Source organism: Pezoporus flaviventris, unplaced genomic scaffold, assembly GCF_033815535.1.
Source record: "Pezoporus flaviventris isolate CSIRO_AGI_PZ_B2104156 unplaced genomic scaffold, CSIRO_AGI_Pfla_v1 ptg000034l, whole genome shotgun sequence".
Lineage (NCBI taxonomy): Eukaryota > Metazoa > Chordata > Aves > Psittaciformes > Psittacidae > Pezoporus > Pezoporus flaviventris.
Genome location: NW_026892582.1, coordinates 653,373 through 669,339, shown reverse-complemented (window position 1 = coordinate 669,339; position 15,967 = coordinate 653,373). Strand labels below are relative to the sequence as shown.

Sequence of the window (15,967 nt, the reverse complement as noted above, 5' to 3'; positions counted from 1 at the left end):
TTTTTTTTCTGGGTTCAGTCTACTGAAACTGAGCTATTTCAATAACCAGTATGAAGACAGTTATTTAAAACATTTAAATCTTGAGAGTTTTTGCTTTACGGGATTTAGATCTGAAAATGCTTGGAACACAAAGGGCTTGTATAGAAAGTTTGAGAAGGTGTATTTTGTGCTATGAAGTATGGATTTCTCAAGGATGCATCTCATACATCTCATCTTGATCTATTCACACACCACCTGGAAATCACTTCACTTTCTGAACAGATGGCCAGTAGCTTGACAAGAGCCAGTGACTGAACCCTGTGGTTTACCCACTTTGAACAAGAGAATGAAGCATTGGTTGATATGTGGAGAATTCCTGGACTATCCACCCTTAGAGAAAGGTTGATTCAAAGTGATATGGATGGGTAAAATTTAATTACAGGATCTCTGGTCAAAATGGAAGCAGATCATCCCTCTGTGTAGAACAAAACAGTACTGTATGCTTTTGTCTTGCTATTTATTCAAAATATTCCGTGGTTAATGTCCTAGTCTGGATCCTAGGCCTCTATTTTCCTCCAATAGAAATCAAATGACCTTGTCAAGTAGTAAGTTTTTGCCTAACAGGGCCACAGTGCAGGATGGCCATTTTGAAGTCTGAAAATAACCATAGCATATGATGAAGAACGAGCAGATGATGTTTCAGTTAGATGTCTATAAAACTTCTTACAGAGAGTGAATAGCCTGAAGATTTTACTTATAAAGTCTGATTATAATGACCATGGTTTTGTTTGATTTCTGGACGCTACAGACTGCATGTAACTGAAAAGCATTGCCAAAAACTTGGAAATGAAGATTTCCCATTAAAAGAAATGGGGGCACAGAGAGCACAAGGTGGAGAACGGACTGTGTGTGTACATCAAATGAAACTACCTCAAAGCAAGGTATTCAAAACCACAAATACACATAGGTTCTTCCCCTTTTCCCTGCTGTGAGGTCAGGAAAGATCTGCAGAAGTTGGTCCCTGAGCAGAGAAGCAGGAGGAGGAGATGGCTAAAGGCCATCCTGGTCTCTTCATGGCTATCCTGAGATGGGATGCACCTCAACCAGAAAATCCACAAACACCTAAGTGGAGCAGGCATAGTATGCTAGGTGTGGAGAAAGCACTCCTTGTGTTTAATTCCACGAGTCAATGCCCATCAGCAGAAAAGACTGGCTTTTTAATGAGAAAGTGTGTGTGTACCATTTGTAGGCTCCAGCACTCAGCTGTGTCTTAGCAGAGGGTCAGGGAAGAGGAGTTTCCCTCCAAAGGATCAGGGTGCTGGCATTTCTGTTCAGCCAGGGCTAGCATTCCTGGGAGGAGTTCTTTTACACAGAGGGCTGCTGTCTGAAGAAACACTGCTGGAGTGGAGGCTGGGCATTCCTTGTCAGACTGCCTGTTGGGTCTGGTGACATTTCTCTCAGCATGCTTAACAAATAACTACAACATAAGTGACAACACGATTTGAAAGCTGCACTTCTTACAGTGTATGTTTTCCAACATGATTTGTCTCTGATCATGTGCAAAATGCTTTTGTTTTACCCCTGAAAGCCTTGGGTTCAGCACTGAACTCAGATGGGAGCTCACCAGCTCAGCCACCTTTCTGTACTGGAATTCACTGCTTCCAAGGTTACAATTTACACCACACATACCGAGCCCCAGGAAGATGCCTTCTTGAACTTTGCTGTTTGATTCCCACATGGTTCAGCTGGTTTTGCTCTAGTTGCTTTTCTCTGAGCAGAAAGGAACAATGAGCTGGAAAATGAGGCTAGAGGCTTGAAATCATGCTTCTTTTCCTGATATTGCAACTGCCAGGAGGACCTGGTCACCTCGGTCCAGGGTGGAAGGAGTGGAGTACCAAAGCAGGAGGCCTGAAGGTGTTTTTCTGATAATGACATGGGGACACTGGGCACTGCAGTGTTCTTCTAACTAGACAGGTTACAAGCTGCTCCAAGAATTATCATTAATTTCCAACAGGACATGCTGCAGCTTATGGTTATGAATGGTGGGAACGCTGAATGGCTAACACAACACAGAATGGGAATTGTCCAGTGTTCTTTTTACTTTGTTTCTTTTTACTTTGTATTACAGTTGAATGTTTAAAGCTGAGCCTGGAACAGTGTAATACTCAACCCTGTCACCACCAACACTGGGCCCAGCCTACTGAGCTTTTTTGCACTACGAGACAACTGACAGAAGGATGAAAAGACACAGCTGGTGCCGCTTGCAGAAGTCACACAATGGTGGTGATATCACTGTTAGATGGAGAGGTCTGGTGTTTTTTTTAGCTGAACTTACTAACAGAAGTATTCTCAGTGTGAAGGCTGAACCTGTGTGTGTAGCAGTTAAGAGAATTTTTCCTTCTTTCAACATTCCGCATGACTCTTGATTAATAGCAATCACCTTTCAAGTTTTGTTCCATCATAGCAAAGACAGCCCTTGCAGTGGTGTCCCTTTGGGGTTTGTACTGAAATCAATATAATTTAATATCTTCATTAATAGCACACTAAACTCAATTTAGTGGAGGAAAGGAATGGAGTTCTAAGCACCTGAGAAGAGCCAGGGGCTGCTGACGCTTTAGGAAATAACAGGGAAATGGATGTGAATTTATGTAAGGGAATTAGGGCAAACTCCTCTACAAAGTGGACATGGCCAATAGCCCAGCTAAAGTGCCTCTATTCCAGTGCATGCAACATAGGAAATAAACAGGAAGACCTGATATCTGCTGGCCAGATGGAAAACTATGACCTGATTGCTATCACAGGCCCTGATCCTGACAGGAAACTTTAATCACCCAAACATATACTGGAAAAGGAGCATAGAAAGCTGCACAGAGTCCAGGAAAGTACCAGAGTACACCGAGGACAGATTCCTAGCACAGATGATGGAGAGCCCCATTTTGAAAGTCCTTTTTAAGGCTCCTTCCAACCTGAATAATTCTATGACTCTATCCTCTAACTTCTGCATGCCCATGGGAGTCAGTGATTGCTCAGAGATTTCAGGTGTACCTCTGTGCTCATTGTTTCCCACTGGTTGTTTCTGGGCTCCACCTGGGCAGGGCACAGGGTGCTTCCATCAGCTTACTGCAAAAGGATATTATGGATGAGCTGTTGAGTTTGAGCTCCAGAAAAGTGGGTGCTGCAGTGTCACAGCCCTCTTTAGAACAAGCTCTTCATGCACAGGCCAGTGCTTGATGCTGAATACTACCTTGAATCACAGGCATCATTTTTCTGACCTTGCCACTCTGCTCTTCCCCAAGCCTTATCCACTGTGCTCTTTTAGTAACCAAAATGCCAATGACCAGGAGAAAGGTGTGTTTTGAACTGACAGTGCTTAAAGCAGCTCAAGTGCCAGTGCCTTTTTCCTACAACTAGATCAGTCACCCTCCAAAGAATACTGGCAAATTCCCTCTTTTTCAGTGTATCAGCATTGTTACAGGACTGCCTCTAATGCCTTGATATAGGCAGCACTGTGTTGATAGCTTTTATTGCTGTATCTGTGTGATTATGGGTATAAGACATTGTGATGGGATGGGAGTGCTGGACTGAGAGTGTCGGAGTGCAGAAGATCTTGGAGTGTACGCTGGGTGTGTGATTGTATATAGAGTTGTGTCTAGGTAGATGGGTATTTTGTGGGGGAGTTGTAGGTAGTGAAGGGCTAGAGGACCTCCTGCTTCCTGAGTTGGTTGACAACATTGCTTAATATATGTTAACAGTGGGCACATAGGTGAGGCTTAAGCTGTTTAGCACGTTACTTTGCACTTTTCACTCTATCATGTTCATAAAAAACTGTACTAAATGTGGAAGTACCGTATAAACTTTGTTACTTTAGTGCTAGGCACCAAATATTACACATTTCTTCTTACTCAGCTGTGTATCTAATGCATTATTGCATTTAATCTATCTTTAATAGAAATGTTTAGAAAAAGAATATGTTTGTTTCTTTGTCATGACCTGCATTTCTCTTCCAAAAAATGTTTTATGCAGAAATTTGGACTGTAATACATTTTGTTTCTCTCGTTACAAATATTAGATGACCACAAGGGTTAAATTTATTATACAAATACATTTTAACTTTTTTTTTCTCCACACAGTTTGTCTACTGTCCTTAATTCATTTCCTCATTAGTCTCACTATGTAGAAAACATTAATGTTATCTGCACAGTGCAACTGAGAGAGCTGCAGCACAGACATGCAATAAAAACCTGCCTGACGTCCAGAAGGAAATCACTGGAAATGCAGCAGTAGAATCCGTAAGTCATACATCCAAGTTCTCTAAGTGCCTTGACTAATTCAGATTCTCTCCTTAAGTCTCTTGTTGAATTATTTATAGTCAATACATTCGCATCATAGGTAAGATACAAAATATTTCTAAATATATCTGGTCAAATCAAATGACAATTATGCCCTTGGTTAAGTTTGCCAGACAATGCTTTGCCAAAGTATGTTTGCCAAAAAATATTTTGACCGAAGAAAGAGGAGGAATCCAAAGCATCTGCCAAACAGACTCTATAAAAGAGTCTTTGCAACTCTCTGCACTGTCTCCAAGAAGAGTGTCACGGTAAGTGTGGTGGGTCTAGAGATTTTTTGAAATTAGGTATCCACCTTTATTGCATATTGTGAAGCGTATTTTTTCCTCAGAAACTGGTTTCTGACTAAGTTTTTCCATTTTCTTTTAAGGCATCTCTATATTTTTTATCTGTACTTTTTTTTTTTTTAATTTTGCATAAGAATAAGAGGGTTCCTTTCACATAACTCATATTCTCAAATGTGGCACTTTACACTGTGTAAAGCCAAAGTACAATGTGTACAGTGTCACAAGATACAAATAACAGCAACTCTTGAAAGGTTAGTCTGTATTCAAGCACAGAAACAAGATTTTTCTCTCCTGGGTTTAAATCATTAAATAGGAGGAAGGCTAGTCTTGCTGGTTTTAGCAGTTCTAATACATGCTTAATTTTAAGATATTTAAAAGGTCTCTTCACAAGCAAGGCACATTAATGATCTATTGATGTTGCATTTCTTTTGTCCCACAGGGTTCTCTTCTGACGTATCCTCAATAAGGTGCAGCCATGACATCTCCGGATGCTGAGATGGCCGCCTTTGGGGAGGCGGCTCCTTACCTCCGAAAATCAGAAAAGGAAAGAATTGAGGCCCAGAACAGGCCTTTTGATGCCAAAACATCAGTCTTTGTGGTGCATCCTAAGGAATCCTTTGTGAAAGGGACAGTCCAGAGCAAAGAATCAGGAAAGGTCACTGTCAAGTCCGAAGGTGGAGAGGTGAGGAAAGATCTAAGATTAAAAACTGCATGTAATTCCCACTCTCAGTTCTTAGCTGACATACATGCATCTCTTTCTCCATCTGACAGACCCTGACTGTGAAGGAAGACCAAATCTTTCCCATGAACCCTCCGAAGTATGATAAAATTGAGGACATGGCCATGATGACCCACCTCCATGAACCCGCTGTGCTGTACAACCTCAAAGAGCGTTACGCAGCCTGGATGATCTACGTAAGTACCAGCAGCAGTCTTCCTCTGGGTAGCTGGGAGGAACTGCTCTGCCAGCCTAAGTGGAAGCCAACGTGCTGTCTCCCTTCCCCACAGACCTACTCGGGTCTCTTCTGTGTCACCGTCAACCCCTACAAGTGGCTGCCGGTGTACAACCCGGAGGTGGTGTTGGCCTACCGAGGCAAGAAGCGCCAGGAGGCCCCTCCACACATCTTCTCCATCTCTGACAACGCCTATCAGTTCATGCTGACTGGTGAGTGCTTTGTTTTCTTTAAAATTATTTGTCTCTGAAGACTCACAGAAGCAAAAAAAATATTTTCATTGCAAATTATTTTAGTTTAATGGTGTTAAGAGGGTGAATGTCCTCTTTATCATTGGAAATACTTTCTTTACTGGAGACCATCAGTGAGATCATGTTTCTAACAATTGACGTTAGAATTTACTGACCAAGATACATCTGAGGATATGTTTTTGACACTGAATACATGTCAGATTTTCCTTCAAAGGAATTTGGATGAACTTTTGATGTTCTGTTTCTTTCTTTGTTGAGAGGGTTGTTTTTTGAATGATTTGCTTTGCAGGACTGAAAGGCACTAGGGTGGAGTTTTGTAAATAAGATTAGGTCTGAAGGGAAAGAAGACTCAACACTGAAGCCAGTGCTAAATATGGTGGCTTTATGAAAACCCAGGAAGCAGACTTAGTCAGACATTACAGTGAAACCTGCTTGGAAAATTTGTACTTCCTCCTTCCGTCTCAGAAACAAGTTCTTCTTTTCCATTCATTACTATTAAGGGAAGCCACAAGAAAGAAGTGTAGTAAAAACTTTTCTAGCACTGTCTGAATCTCCAGACTTTCAAGAAAGATCAGATAAGTCAGAAAAATGCTAAATGAAGAGCTGTATATTTAAATTTGTTAAAATAAATCTTGCTCCCTCCTTCATCCCCATTTACTATGCACTGAAGTCTTTAGCATTCAAACTGGTAAGAAGGTTAATTGGAAGAGGATACCATGAAAATGGAACACAATAAGTTGATGGTTGGTTAGTGTCTCATGATGGCAGTATTTTTGTAAGTCATCAAGCACGTACACTTGCTGGATCTTCAAGAGATGTGCAAGAACTTGATGAATACAAACCCAGACTTTTCCACAAGGAATTAGTTGCCTGTTGCCTATTGCCTTAGTCTCTTCTGACTGCATGCAGATTATTGGAGAACATCATCCTAGAGGCATAAAAGAAACATAAATTACCTGGCAAAAAGCATTTTCTTTGAAAGACAGCCCAGTTACACAGCTATTACAGCAGGTTATTAAACACACATAAACTTTCTTCAAAATATAACTCTGGCTGGTTAGCCGTGAGAACACAAGAAGGCATGCAGAATTAAAGGTAAAAGAATAACTTGCAGCACACATGAAAACTTATACTTCTTTCTTTCTTAAACATATAAGAAGCAGAAAGGTTAAAAGAAGTCTGTAGCATCTGTATTGACACAGTCAAAATTTTAAAAGAAAACTTGAAAAATGTAAGGTCATATCAGAACAACTAAATGAGATTTTTTTTTTAGAAGTATCCATTTCTGAAATTCCTCCTTATAGTGAGATTCATCAGAGGAACTTCTTCAGATTAAAGTGTCCTTAAAATACCCAACAATAAAAAATCCGCTAGCACATTGACAAGGCAGAATTCGACCAGGCATTGCAGTGGAACTCTACAGATCAAAACTTCTCACTGAAAATTGCCTGGAAAATGGCGAATGTTCCATTTACTTTTAAAAAGAGTTGTGAGGTGGTGTAAGGAGCTCACAGTAAGCTTGATGTCAGCAATTTCTAAATAAGGCAGTTACTAGGCATGTGGATGTATGAGACTTACCAATAGAAAAAGATCCATTTTTATAGAATAATAGAATCGTTAGGGTTGGGAAGGACCTTAAGATCATCCAGTTCCAACCCCCTGCTGTGGGCAGGGACACCTTACGCTAAATCATATCACCCAAGGCCTCGTCCAACCTGGTCTTGAACACTGCCAGGGGTGGAGCATTCACAACCTCCCTGGGCAACCTATTCCAGTGCCTCACCACCCTAACAGGAAACAATTTCCTTCTTATATCCAACCTTAACTTCCCCTGTTTCAGTTTTAATCCGTTACTCCTTGTGCTATCACCACAGTCCCTAATGAAGAGTCCCTCCCCAGCATCCCTATAGGCCCCCTTCAGATACTGGAAGGCTGCTATGAGGTCTCCATACAGCCTTCTCTTCTCCAGGCTGAACAGCCCCAACTTCTTCAGCCTGTCTTCATATGGGACGTGCTCCTGTCCCCTAATCAACCTCGTGGCCCTTCTCTGGACTTGTTAAAGTGAAGTTTTGCCTTAGGAAGCTACTATTTTTATTTACTTATTTTTTAAATAAAGGAGAGCTGGTCAAGGTAATCTGTGTGAATTCAACAAAGATCTTCAGTATGGATGATAGAGCAGCTGTTCTTAGCATAATTTATCATGCTTACGTTCACTGCTAATTGAAAAGGTTCAAAAAGAGCTGATTAAGAAAAAGGAAGACATGGTAGAAATACATTTTCTTTTTTCAGTTATCATGGAAGATTTTATCAATGAAGTCTCACTGGGATCTATTCTGTGACTTCTGCTGTTTAATTTTTTTTTTTTTTAAATTATCTGGAAATGCTGACAAGCTTTCTGATTTGACTAAGTCCTTCAGGCCAATAGAGATAAGTCTAACACCAAAGGATCTCAAAAGGACTTGATGATATTAAATGATTGAATTATCCAGTGATGTGTGACAAAGTTTGGGAGAAAAGATCGCAAGCCAGTGGACATAAACATAAAAAACAAACCCCAAAGATGAGCTCATTGCTAAAAACTACTAGTTCTATTATTGGCATTTCTGAATTCAGCTTCAAAAAATTTGGCTCAGTGATAAGAAATCTACAAAATAACAAGTTGAAAGCAAGAAATAGAGACCAAACCAGAAGAAGTCATTATATCAGTGTGATTACCCAATGAATATTTGCACCTTGTGTATTGTATGCATTTCCTTTTTCAAAAAAGAATATAGTAGAAATGGAACAGGTAAAGACAGAGATGAAAGTGTTTCATAATGATATCTGCTCGGTAGCTCTAGTCAAATGATTCATGCTACTTTATAAAATGATGCCTACCATGGAAAAGATGAATAGAGTACATGAAAAACCAAGTTCAAAACCAAACACATTTCTTTTCTTCACACGGTAAGGGTTCAAAAATAGAGCAGATTGGATGATAAAAGTCAACACAAAAAGAACTAAGTATGGGTTAAAAAAGCAGTCAGACAAAATTCTGGAAAGCAAACTGTGCCCAAGTTATTACACATAGAAGCATCAAATCTAACTCTGGAAAAAAAAACAAAATTTCAATGTTGTAGAGTATTGGAGAGCATTCTGGTAAAATACTTCTAATGCTTTTGCGATTTTTCTATAGGCAGCAATCCATTTGCCATGGACAGAGAAACACTCTGGGGGGCCTATGAAGTGATCAGGAGTGGTTGTTGTTATGACACTTATGAGAAGCACCTGCTAGAGTTCACTTTAGCTTACAGACTGTACAATTAATCAGTAACACCTTAGTTGGAATCCTTTCCATAAAAAAGATTAACAGCTCGACATGAAAAGAATATCCAGAAAGGAAGTATGTATACTACATCTAACACCCACATCTGTGTTGACATGTCTGCTTACCAGCCACAGCTGGGAACTTTAAAATGTGCAAAAGGAATTAGGGGTGAAGACACACAGGTTTATGAAAGGAATTAGGAACTAGTGCCTGTTTAAAAAGACCTAGGAATATTTTACCCAGGATATTCATAATACGTATTAATAATATATTTGTTTCTGCCTTTTTCACAGATCGTGAGAACCAGTCGATCCTGATCACGTATGTACACTGCAGACTCTGGTCCCTGTGGGGCTGCCCGGTGCCAGGTGACCTCCTGCCTGACCACACACTCTCTGCTTCTCTCTTTGCCTGCACAGCGGAGAATCCGGAGCAGGGAAGACTGTGAACACGAAGCGTGTCATCCAGTACTTTGCAACAATTGCAGCGAGCGGGGAGAAGAAGAAAGAAGATCAGCCAGGCAAAATGCAGGTGAGTCAGGAAGAAGAGACCCAATGCTTGGCATGTGACTGTGATGCCAACTAAACACTGTAACTGAATAATTGTCATCCTATAGGGATTGCTTGAGAATGAAATTATTACTTAATAAATAGCAGTATGAATCAACACTTTCCTTTGTTCCTGACATGATTTTTGGAAGGCTAACCAGAAACAATTATCATCCTGCAGGGAACGCTTGAGGATCAAATCATCAGCGCCAACCCACTGCTGGAGGCCTTTGGAAATGCCAAGACCGTGAGGAATGACAACTCCTCACGCTTTGTAAGTTGTTGCTTTGGACAAAATCTCTCCCTCTTATTACACATGATGGCCCTACCAATATTCTCCATAAAGGAGACATGAAAAAAACCCATCCACACTGAAACACTGCTGCTTGTCCTTACAGGGCAAGTTCATCAGAATCCACTTTGGGGCCACAGGCAAACTGGCTTCTGCTGACATTGAAACTTGTAAGACACTCCCCTGGCCTTATCCCTTTCCTTCCTAAGTTCCCACCTCTGCATGCCTTCCTGTGACTGAATCTTTCTCCCTTCCTTGCAGATCTGCTGGAGAAGTCCAGAGTCACTTTCCAGCTCCAGGCAGAAAGAAGCTACCACATATTCTATCAGATCATGTCCAACAAGAAGCCAGAGCTCATTGGTAGGAAGGATCACTATGACTTTGTAAGGATGATTGCTGAGAAACAGTTCCCTCTATTACCTGGTTGGCAAAACTAAACCTGTGTCTTGCTTCTTCCTGTTTTCAGACATGCTCCTCATTACCACCAACCCTTATGATTTCCACTTCGTGAGTCAAGGTGAGGTCACTGTTCCCAGTATTGATGACCAGGAGGAGCTTATGGCTACAGATGTAAGTATTACGAAGAAAACAGTTTTATTGAGTTTGTTAAAGAGGTTATGTAATGTTTTTACTGCATTGTTTCAACTGCAGAGTGCCATTGACATCCTGGGCTTCAGTGCTGATGAGAAGACAGCCATCTACAAACTGACAGGAGCTGTCATGCACTATGGCAACCTGAAGTTTAAGCAGAAACAACGAGAGGAGCAGGCAGAGCCTGATGGCACTGAAGGTAACAGTAGATTCAGCAACTGATTTGTTCAAAGAAATTCTCTGTCTGCAGAAATGGCATGTTGGCCTCCAAAGACAAGACTTTCTTGGCCAGAGTCAGCATATAAAACACTGAGGAAAATCAATTTTGTTCATTGTGGACATAATGCTGAAGTGCTTCCCTGATCATGGGGAATATGAAACAGACCATTACTTTTCCATTACTAGAACATGAACAGCAGAGTTTTTCTCACTGTGAAATTCTGGCTGTTTTCCAAAGATAAATGCTTATCTCTCTCTCACCCTCTGTAGTGGCTGACAAGGCTGCCTACCTTATGGGCCTTAACTCAGCTGATCTGCTCAAAGCCCTGTGTTACCCCAGAGTCAAGGTCGGGAACGAATACGTGACCAAAGGTCAAACTGTTGAGCAGGTAAATAGAGGATAGTTTGAAAATGGCTTCAAATTATTTAAGGATTCTTAATTGGTCCTGGGGGGTAACTCCTGTCCTTTCTTTTCTGCTGTAGGTGAACAATGCAGTTGGTGCCCTGGCAAAAGCTGTCTATGAGAAGATGTTCTTGTGGATGGTTGTTCGCATCAACCAACAGCTGGATACCAAGCAGCCCAGACAGTACTTCATTGGTGTCCTGGACATTGCTGGCTTTGAAATCTTTGATGTAAGAAACAAGGATTTGGCACCATAGTCAAGGGAGGAGTCATGAGGACTCAGAAACACACTTCTTTTTTAAAAGGAATCAGAAGCTTATTCTCATCTGCAGTTTTCTAGAAACCCTTCCCACTTCACTGTCACAGTAGTACCCTCAACTGGATTTACCCAGCACTTGGATTCTAACGTTACCATCAGATAGAAGAAAGCTCTGCTTTCTGACAAATGATCTCAGAGGCCCTTGAGCTTGCAAAGGTTTTTGTCTCTGCAAAAAAAGAGACAGCTCTAGGACTCAGGCTCACACAGATGTGGGCCAAAAGTGTGGAAAAGCTATGGAAAGAGTAGTGCTTTGGGAAAGTTCACAGCATGTTTCCTCTGCTGTGAAAGCAGTGATGGTGCTAGGACGTCTGTGCCGCAGCAGAGAAACCTCCAGGTTGTTGATCTAAGGGCAGAGAAATGCTTGGCTGGGTGGTCAGAGAGCTGAGACACCTACACGAAGATGCACCTAAGGTTACAGAAGGAAACACATGCTGTAACAGTTAGGAGTGGTGTTTCATGTGGGGAACTTCAAACAGCACTAGGATTATGCTAGCAAACATTTTTGGTGTTTGCCACATGTTGAGAACCTGTGTTCCTCTCCTTGCTTTGGGCAGTTCAACAGCTTTGAGCAGCTGTGCATCAACTTCACCAATGAGAAACTGCAACAGTTCTTCAACCACCACATGTTTGTGCTGGAGCAAGAGGAGTACAAGAAGGAAGGAATTGAATGGGAGTTCATTGACTTTGGGATGGACCTGGCTGCTTGCATTGAGCTCATTGAGAAGGTACCTTTTCCATACAAGTGTGCAATGTATATTGGAATTCTGTGGTTTCAGCTCAGAAAGACCTCACAGCCAGACATTCAGTGTCATGTAAACAAAACAGTTTGCACTGAAATGTATTTTCATCTGGGGAATAGAAATTGGGAAACGCAAACCTGTGCCATCAATCCTGCATTGCCTGGTTTTCAGGCATGGAAAGTGTAGCCTGGATTCCCACCAACAGACTTTCTTAAAACAAACTGGAATTGCTCCCCTTTCCTTTCTCCTCTGAAGACTCAAACTGGGACTCCTCCACAACCAAATTCAGCACCTCTTGTGGCTATTGTCCCAATAGTTTTCCTGTATACCACTTCTCCCTCCATTTCTACTCCCAGTTCTAACCTGAACTGATGTTCTTACCAGTTCCATGAAAACAGGCTGCAGGAAGGCAAGGGAAGGCAGAAATAAGCTTCCTGGATGAGAACAACTCCTAACAATCATAGGCCCTTATCCAGGCTGAGATGCTACCAGCTACATGCTCACACCTTTGATATTCATAGAACATGCTTCACATCATTACAATTTCTCTCTGTCACTGCTTGTGGTACTTTCCAGCCCATGGGCATCTTCTCCATCCTGGAAGAGGAGTGCATGTTCCCCAAGGCAACTGACACCTCTTTCAAGAACAAGCTCTATGACCAGCACCTGGGCAAGTCCAACAACTTCCAGAAGCCAAAGCCTGCCAAAGGCAAGGCTGAGGCCCATTTCTCACTGGTACACTATGCTGGCACGGTGGACTACAACATCAGTGGCTGGCTTGAGAAGAACAAAGACCCTCTGAATGAAACTGTCATCGGGTTGTACCAGAAATCATCTGTGAAGACACTGGCCTTACTCTTTGCCAGCTATGGTGGAGCAGATGCAGGTCAGCTTTGTGAAAATTGTACATTCATTATGAGACAATGCTGACATGGAATTAAGGCAGTGAACACTGAACATTCAATGCTGTTTTGCATTCTGTAGTTTCCAGTATGCACAATCCATTTTTTATTATTATTTTTTGTTGTTCTTCCTTTTGCAGATGCTGGTGGTGGTGGCAAGAAGGGTGGCAAGAAGAAGGGCTCTTCTTTCCAGACTGTCTCAGCTCTTTTCCGGGTATGTACTGATTTCATCCATTTTTGTCTTTTGACTTGAATAAAGCGGAATTGAAATGTGCATAGTGGTATTATAAGTCCTATTGCAAGAGGATGAAGATCATGTACTATAGGTAATTTTTTATTTTAACGATGGAGTAGGTTCTTATTTTTGTCTACATGGGAATTATGTTCTTTCAATAATACAGATAAACAAAAACTCTTTTAAATGTTTAAGGATCTTGTCATTCACATCTTTTTTCATGCATCTCTATTTTTTAAGGTAAGTGTAACATTGAAATAGGTTAGTTTCTTTCAGCTGTAGCACAGTGTTCAGAATGTTTAACCAAATAGTGACTGTGGACTTCTGCATGCTTTCAAGCCTACTGCCAAGCATGATTCATAAGTAATGTAGCAGTTTTAAAAAAACCAGTTTTTCTTTAAGATAATCACCTAGAAAAGTCTAATTTTACAGATTGAGGAGAGAACCATATGAAATTTCTCATGACTTTCAAAGCCATGAGTCTCAGGGTATCAAAACAATTCTGTCCCAGTTTTTGTAATTTATAAATTACTATGGCGCAGAAACCATTACATTTCCATGGATGACTGCATAAGATTCTGTACAGTACTATGGAAATTTTGCTATCACATTTAAATCTGACAAGTTATTAACCCCTTTCTGGGATTAAACACATGCAGCTGCAGGGAAGCAGGTCTCCCACTTGTTGATCTAAACTTTACATTATAATCTCACAGGAGAATTTAAACAAGCTGATGACAAATCTACGGAGCACTCACCCCCATTTTGTACGATGCATCATCCCAAATGAAACAAAAACACCTGGTAAGGGGATTCAATAGAAAGAAAACACAAGCCACAGAAATACTCCTCCTGAGTGTCAAGCAGCATGGTAGTCACTAACTGTGGTCTTTATTAGGTGCCATGGAACATGAGCTGGTGCTGCATCAGCTGCGCTGTAACGGTGTGCTGGAAGGCATCAGGATTTGCAGGAAAGGATTTCCCAGCAGAGTCCTGTATGCTGACTTCAAACAAAGGTAAGAGTGCTCCACCTTTCTGCCCATTCAGACCAAGGTGAAGAGCCTGAGTATCATGATATACTTGAAAGTATATTCTTTATATATTCAAAGTATATTACACTTTGAAAGGACATATGTAGAAAAGATGTTTTATTGTGAGTTTATGATTTTATCTTGAAGGTGAGCATTCTCCTGACTTAACCAAGTTAACATTATGAAAAGTTCAATTACACTGTCTTGAAAGAATGAACCGTGAGATACGACTTTACCGAGACAGGCATTGCTGAGAAGACTGGGGGGTTCAGACGCAGTGGTGGTTTTAACACTGTTGATGTAATCATGTTCTGCTTTCCCCTACAGATACAGAGTGCTTAATGCAAGTGCTATTCCAGATGGTCAGTTCATGGACAGCAAGAAGGCTTCAGAGAAGCTTCTTGGTTCCATTGATGTGGACCACACCCAGTACAGATTTGGTCACACCAAGGTAGGAACAAGTCCTGCATTCAAATACACTGTGCCTGTATTATACACCACCTGAGGCGAACATACTACAATATTCCCTTTCTTTAGGTGTTCTTCAAAGCTGGGCTGATAGGTCTGCTTGAGGAAATGAGAGATGAGAAACTAGCAGAAATTATGACCATGACACAGGCCAGGTGCAGGGGCTTCCTCATGAGGGTGGAGTACCGGAAAATGGTGGAGAGGAGGTAGACATTTCTCAGTCACTTGTCATGTTTTCATAGTACATGGCCAATTGAGACTAAATTCACAATCCGCAGAGTATGTAATAGGTGTGTGAATCTTTTTTCAGGGACTCAATCTTCTGTATCCAGTACAACGTTCGTGCATTCATGAATGTGAAGCACTGGCCATGGATGAAGCTATTCTTTAAGATCAAGCCCTTGCTGAAGAGTGCAGAATCTGAGAAAGAGATGGCCAACATGAAACAAGAGTTTGAGAAAACCAAGGAAGAACTTGCAAAGTCTGAGGCAAAGAGGAAGGAGCTGGAAGAAAAAATGGTGGCCCTGCTGCAGGAGAAAAATGACCTGCAGCTCCAAGTACAGGCGGTGAGTATCGCTATTCACTTGTCCTGAAGAAAAGAATGACACACACTGAGAATGCTGCTGACCCTAAGCAGAGGTTTGCAGAGAGATGACTAATGTGCAGTAGGAAACAGTCTAAATCACACACTATAAGGCACTCTAATGTGGAGTAAACTGGCACTGGCAGGGGCATGTTGCGACTCATGGCAGCCTGTCTGAAGACAAGGTCATATAAGACTTTCCAGCATGTAATCCAGAGCAGAAATCTCTCATTTGGAAGGGAAGTATCTTCTCCATCTACTCGATGTTCAAGACAGTGTATCTGCCTAATAGTGTCAAAACAAGCCTGAGAAGAACCCACTTTTCCTACTTAGAGCTACACCAGAAAGCCTTGATTGGTTTCAGAAACATCAATACTGTCATGCAGACTCAGAAAATGAGAGGTCCTTGGCAGTAAACAAAACACCACTTTCTGCATTCTCACAAAACCTGTACTCACCAAATGTTAAAAGATTCTAGATTACTTTGTCAGCTCCACTTTATCTGAGGCATTT

The 15,967-nt window shown here is 41.3% G+C and overlaps 1 protein-coding gene across 1 annotated transcript in view; it reads left to right on the top strand.

The window, feature by feature from the left end:
• The first annotated feature begins 5,072 nt into the window (after positions 1-5,072).
• LOC133273629 (uncharacterized) overlaps positions 5,073-15,967 on the top strand; it is a 41,455-nt gene continuing 30,560 nt past the window's right edge. The window contains exons 1-20 of the mRNA XM_061462018.1: positions 5,073-5,294; positions 5,384-5,527; positions 5,621-5,777; positions 9,417-9,444; positions 9,543-9,654; positions 9,853-9,945; positions 10,070-10,133; positions 10,225-10,323; positions 10,430-10,533; positions 10,615-10,753; positions 11,044-11,162; positions 11,257-11,406; positions 12,050-12,220; positions 12,812-13,121; positions 13,278-13,351; positions 14,089-14,176; positions 14,271-14,388; positions 14,731-14,854; positions 14,941-15,077; positions 15,182-15,437. Of these exons, the coding sequence (XP_061318002.1) occupies positions 5,088-5,294; positions 5,384-5,527; positions 5,621-5,777; positions 9,417-9,444; positions 9,543-9,654; positions 9,853-9,945; positions 10,070-10,133; positions 10,225-10,323; positions 10,430-10,533; positions 10,615-10,753; positions 11,044-11,162; positions 11,257-11,406; positions 12,050-12,220; positions 12,812-13,121; positions 13,278-13,351; positions 14,089-14,176; positions 14,271-14,388; positions 14,731-14,854; positions 14,941-15,077; positions 15,182-15,437 (2,694 nt within the window). The 5' untranslated portion in view covers positions 5,073-5,087. The remainder of the gene's footprint in view (positions 5,295-5,383; positions 5,528-5,620; positions 5,778-9,416; positions 9,445-9,542; positions 9,655-9,852; positions 9,946-10,069; positions 10,134-10,224; positions 10,324-10,429; positions 10,534-10,614; positions 10,754-11,043; positions 11,163-11,256; positions 11,407-12,049; positions 12,221-12,811; positions 13,122-13,277; positions 13,352-14,088; positions 14,177-14,270; positions 14,389-14,730; positions 14,855-14,940; positions 15,078-15,181; positions 15,438-15,967) is intronic.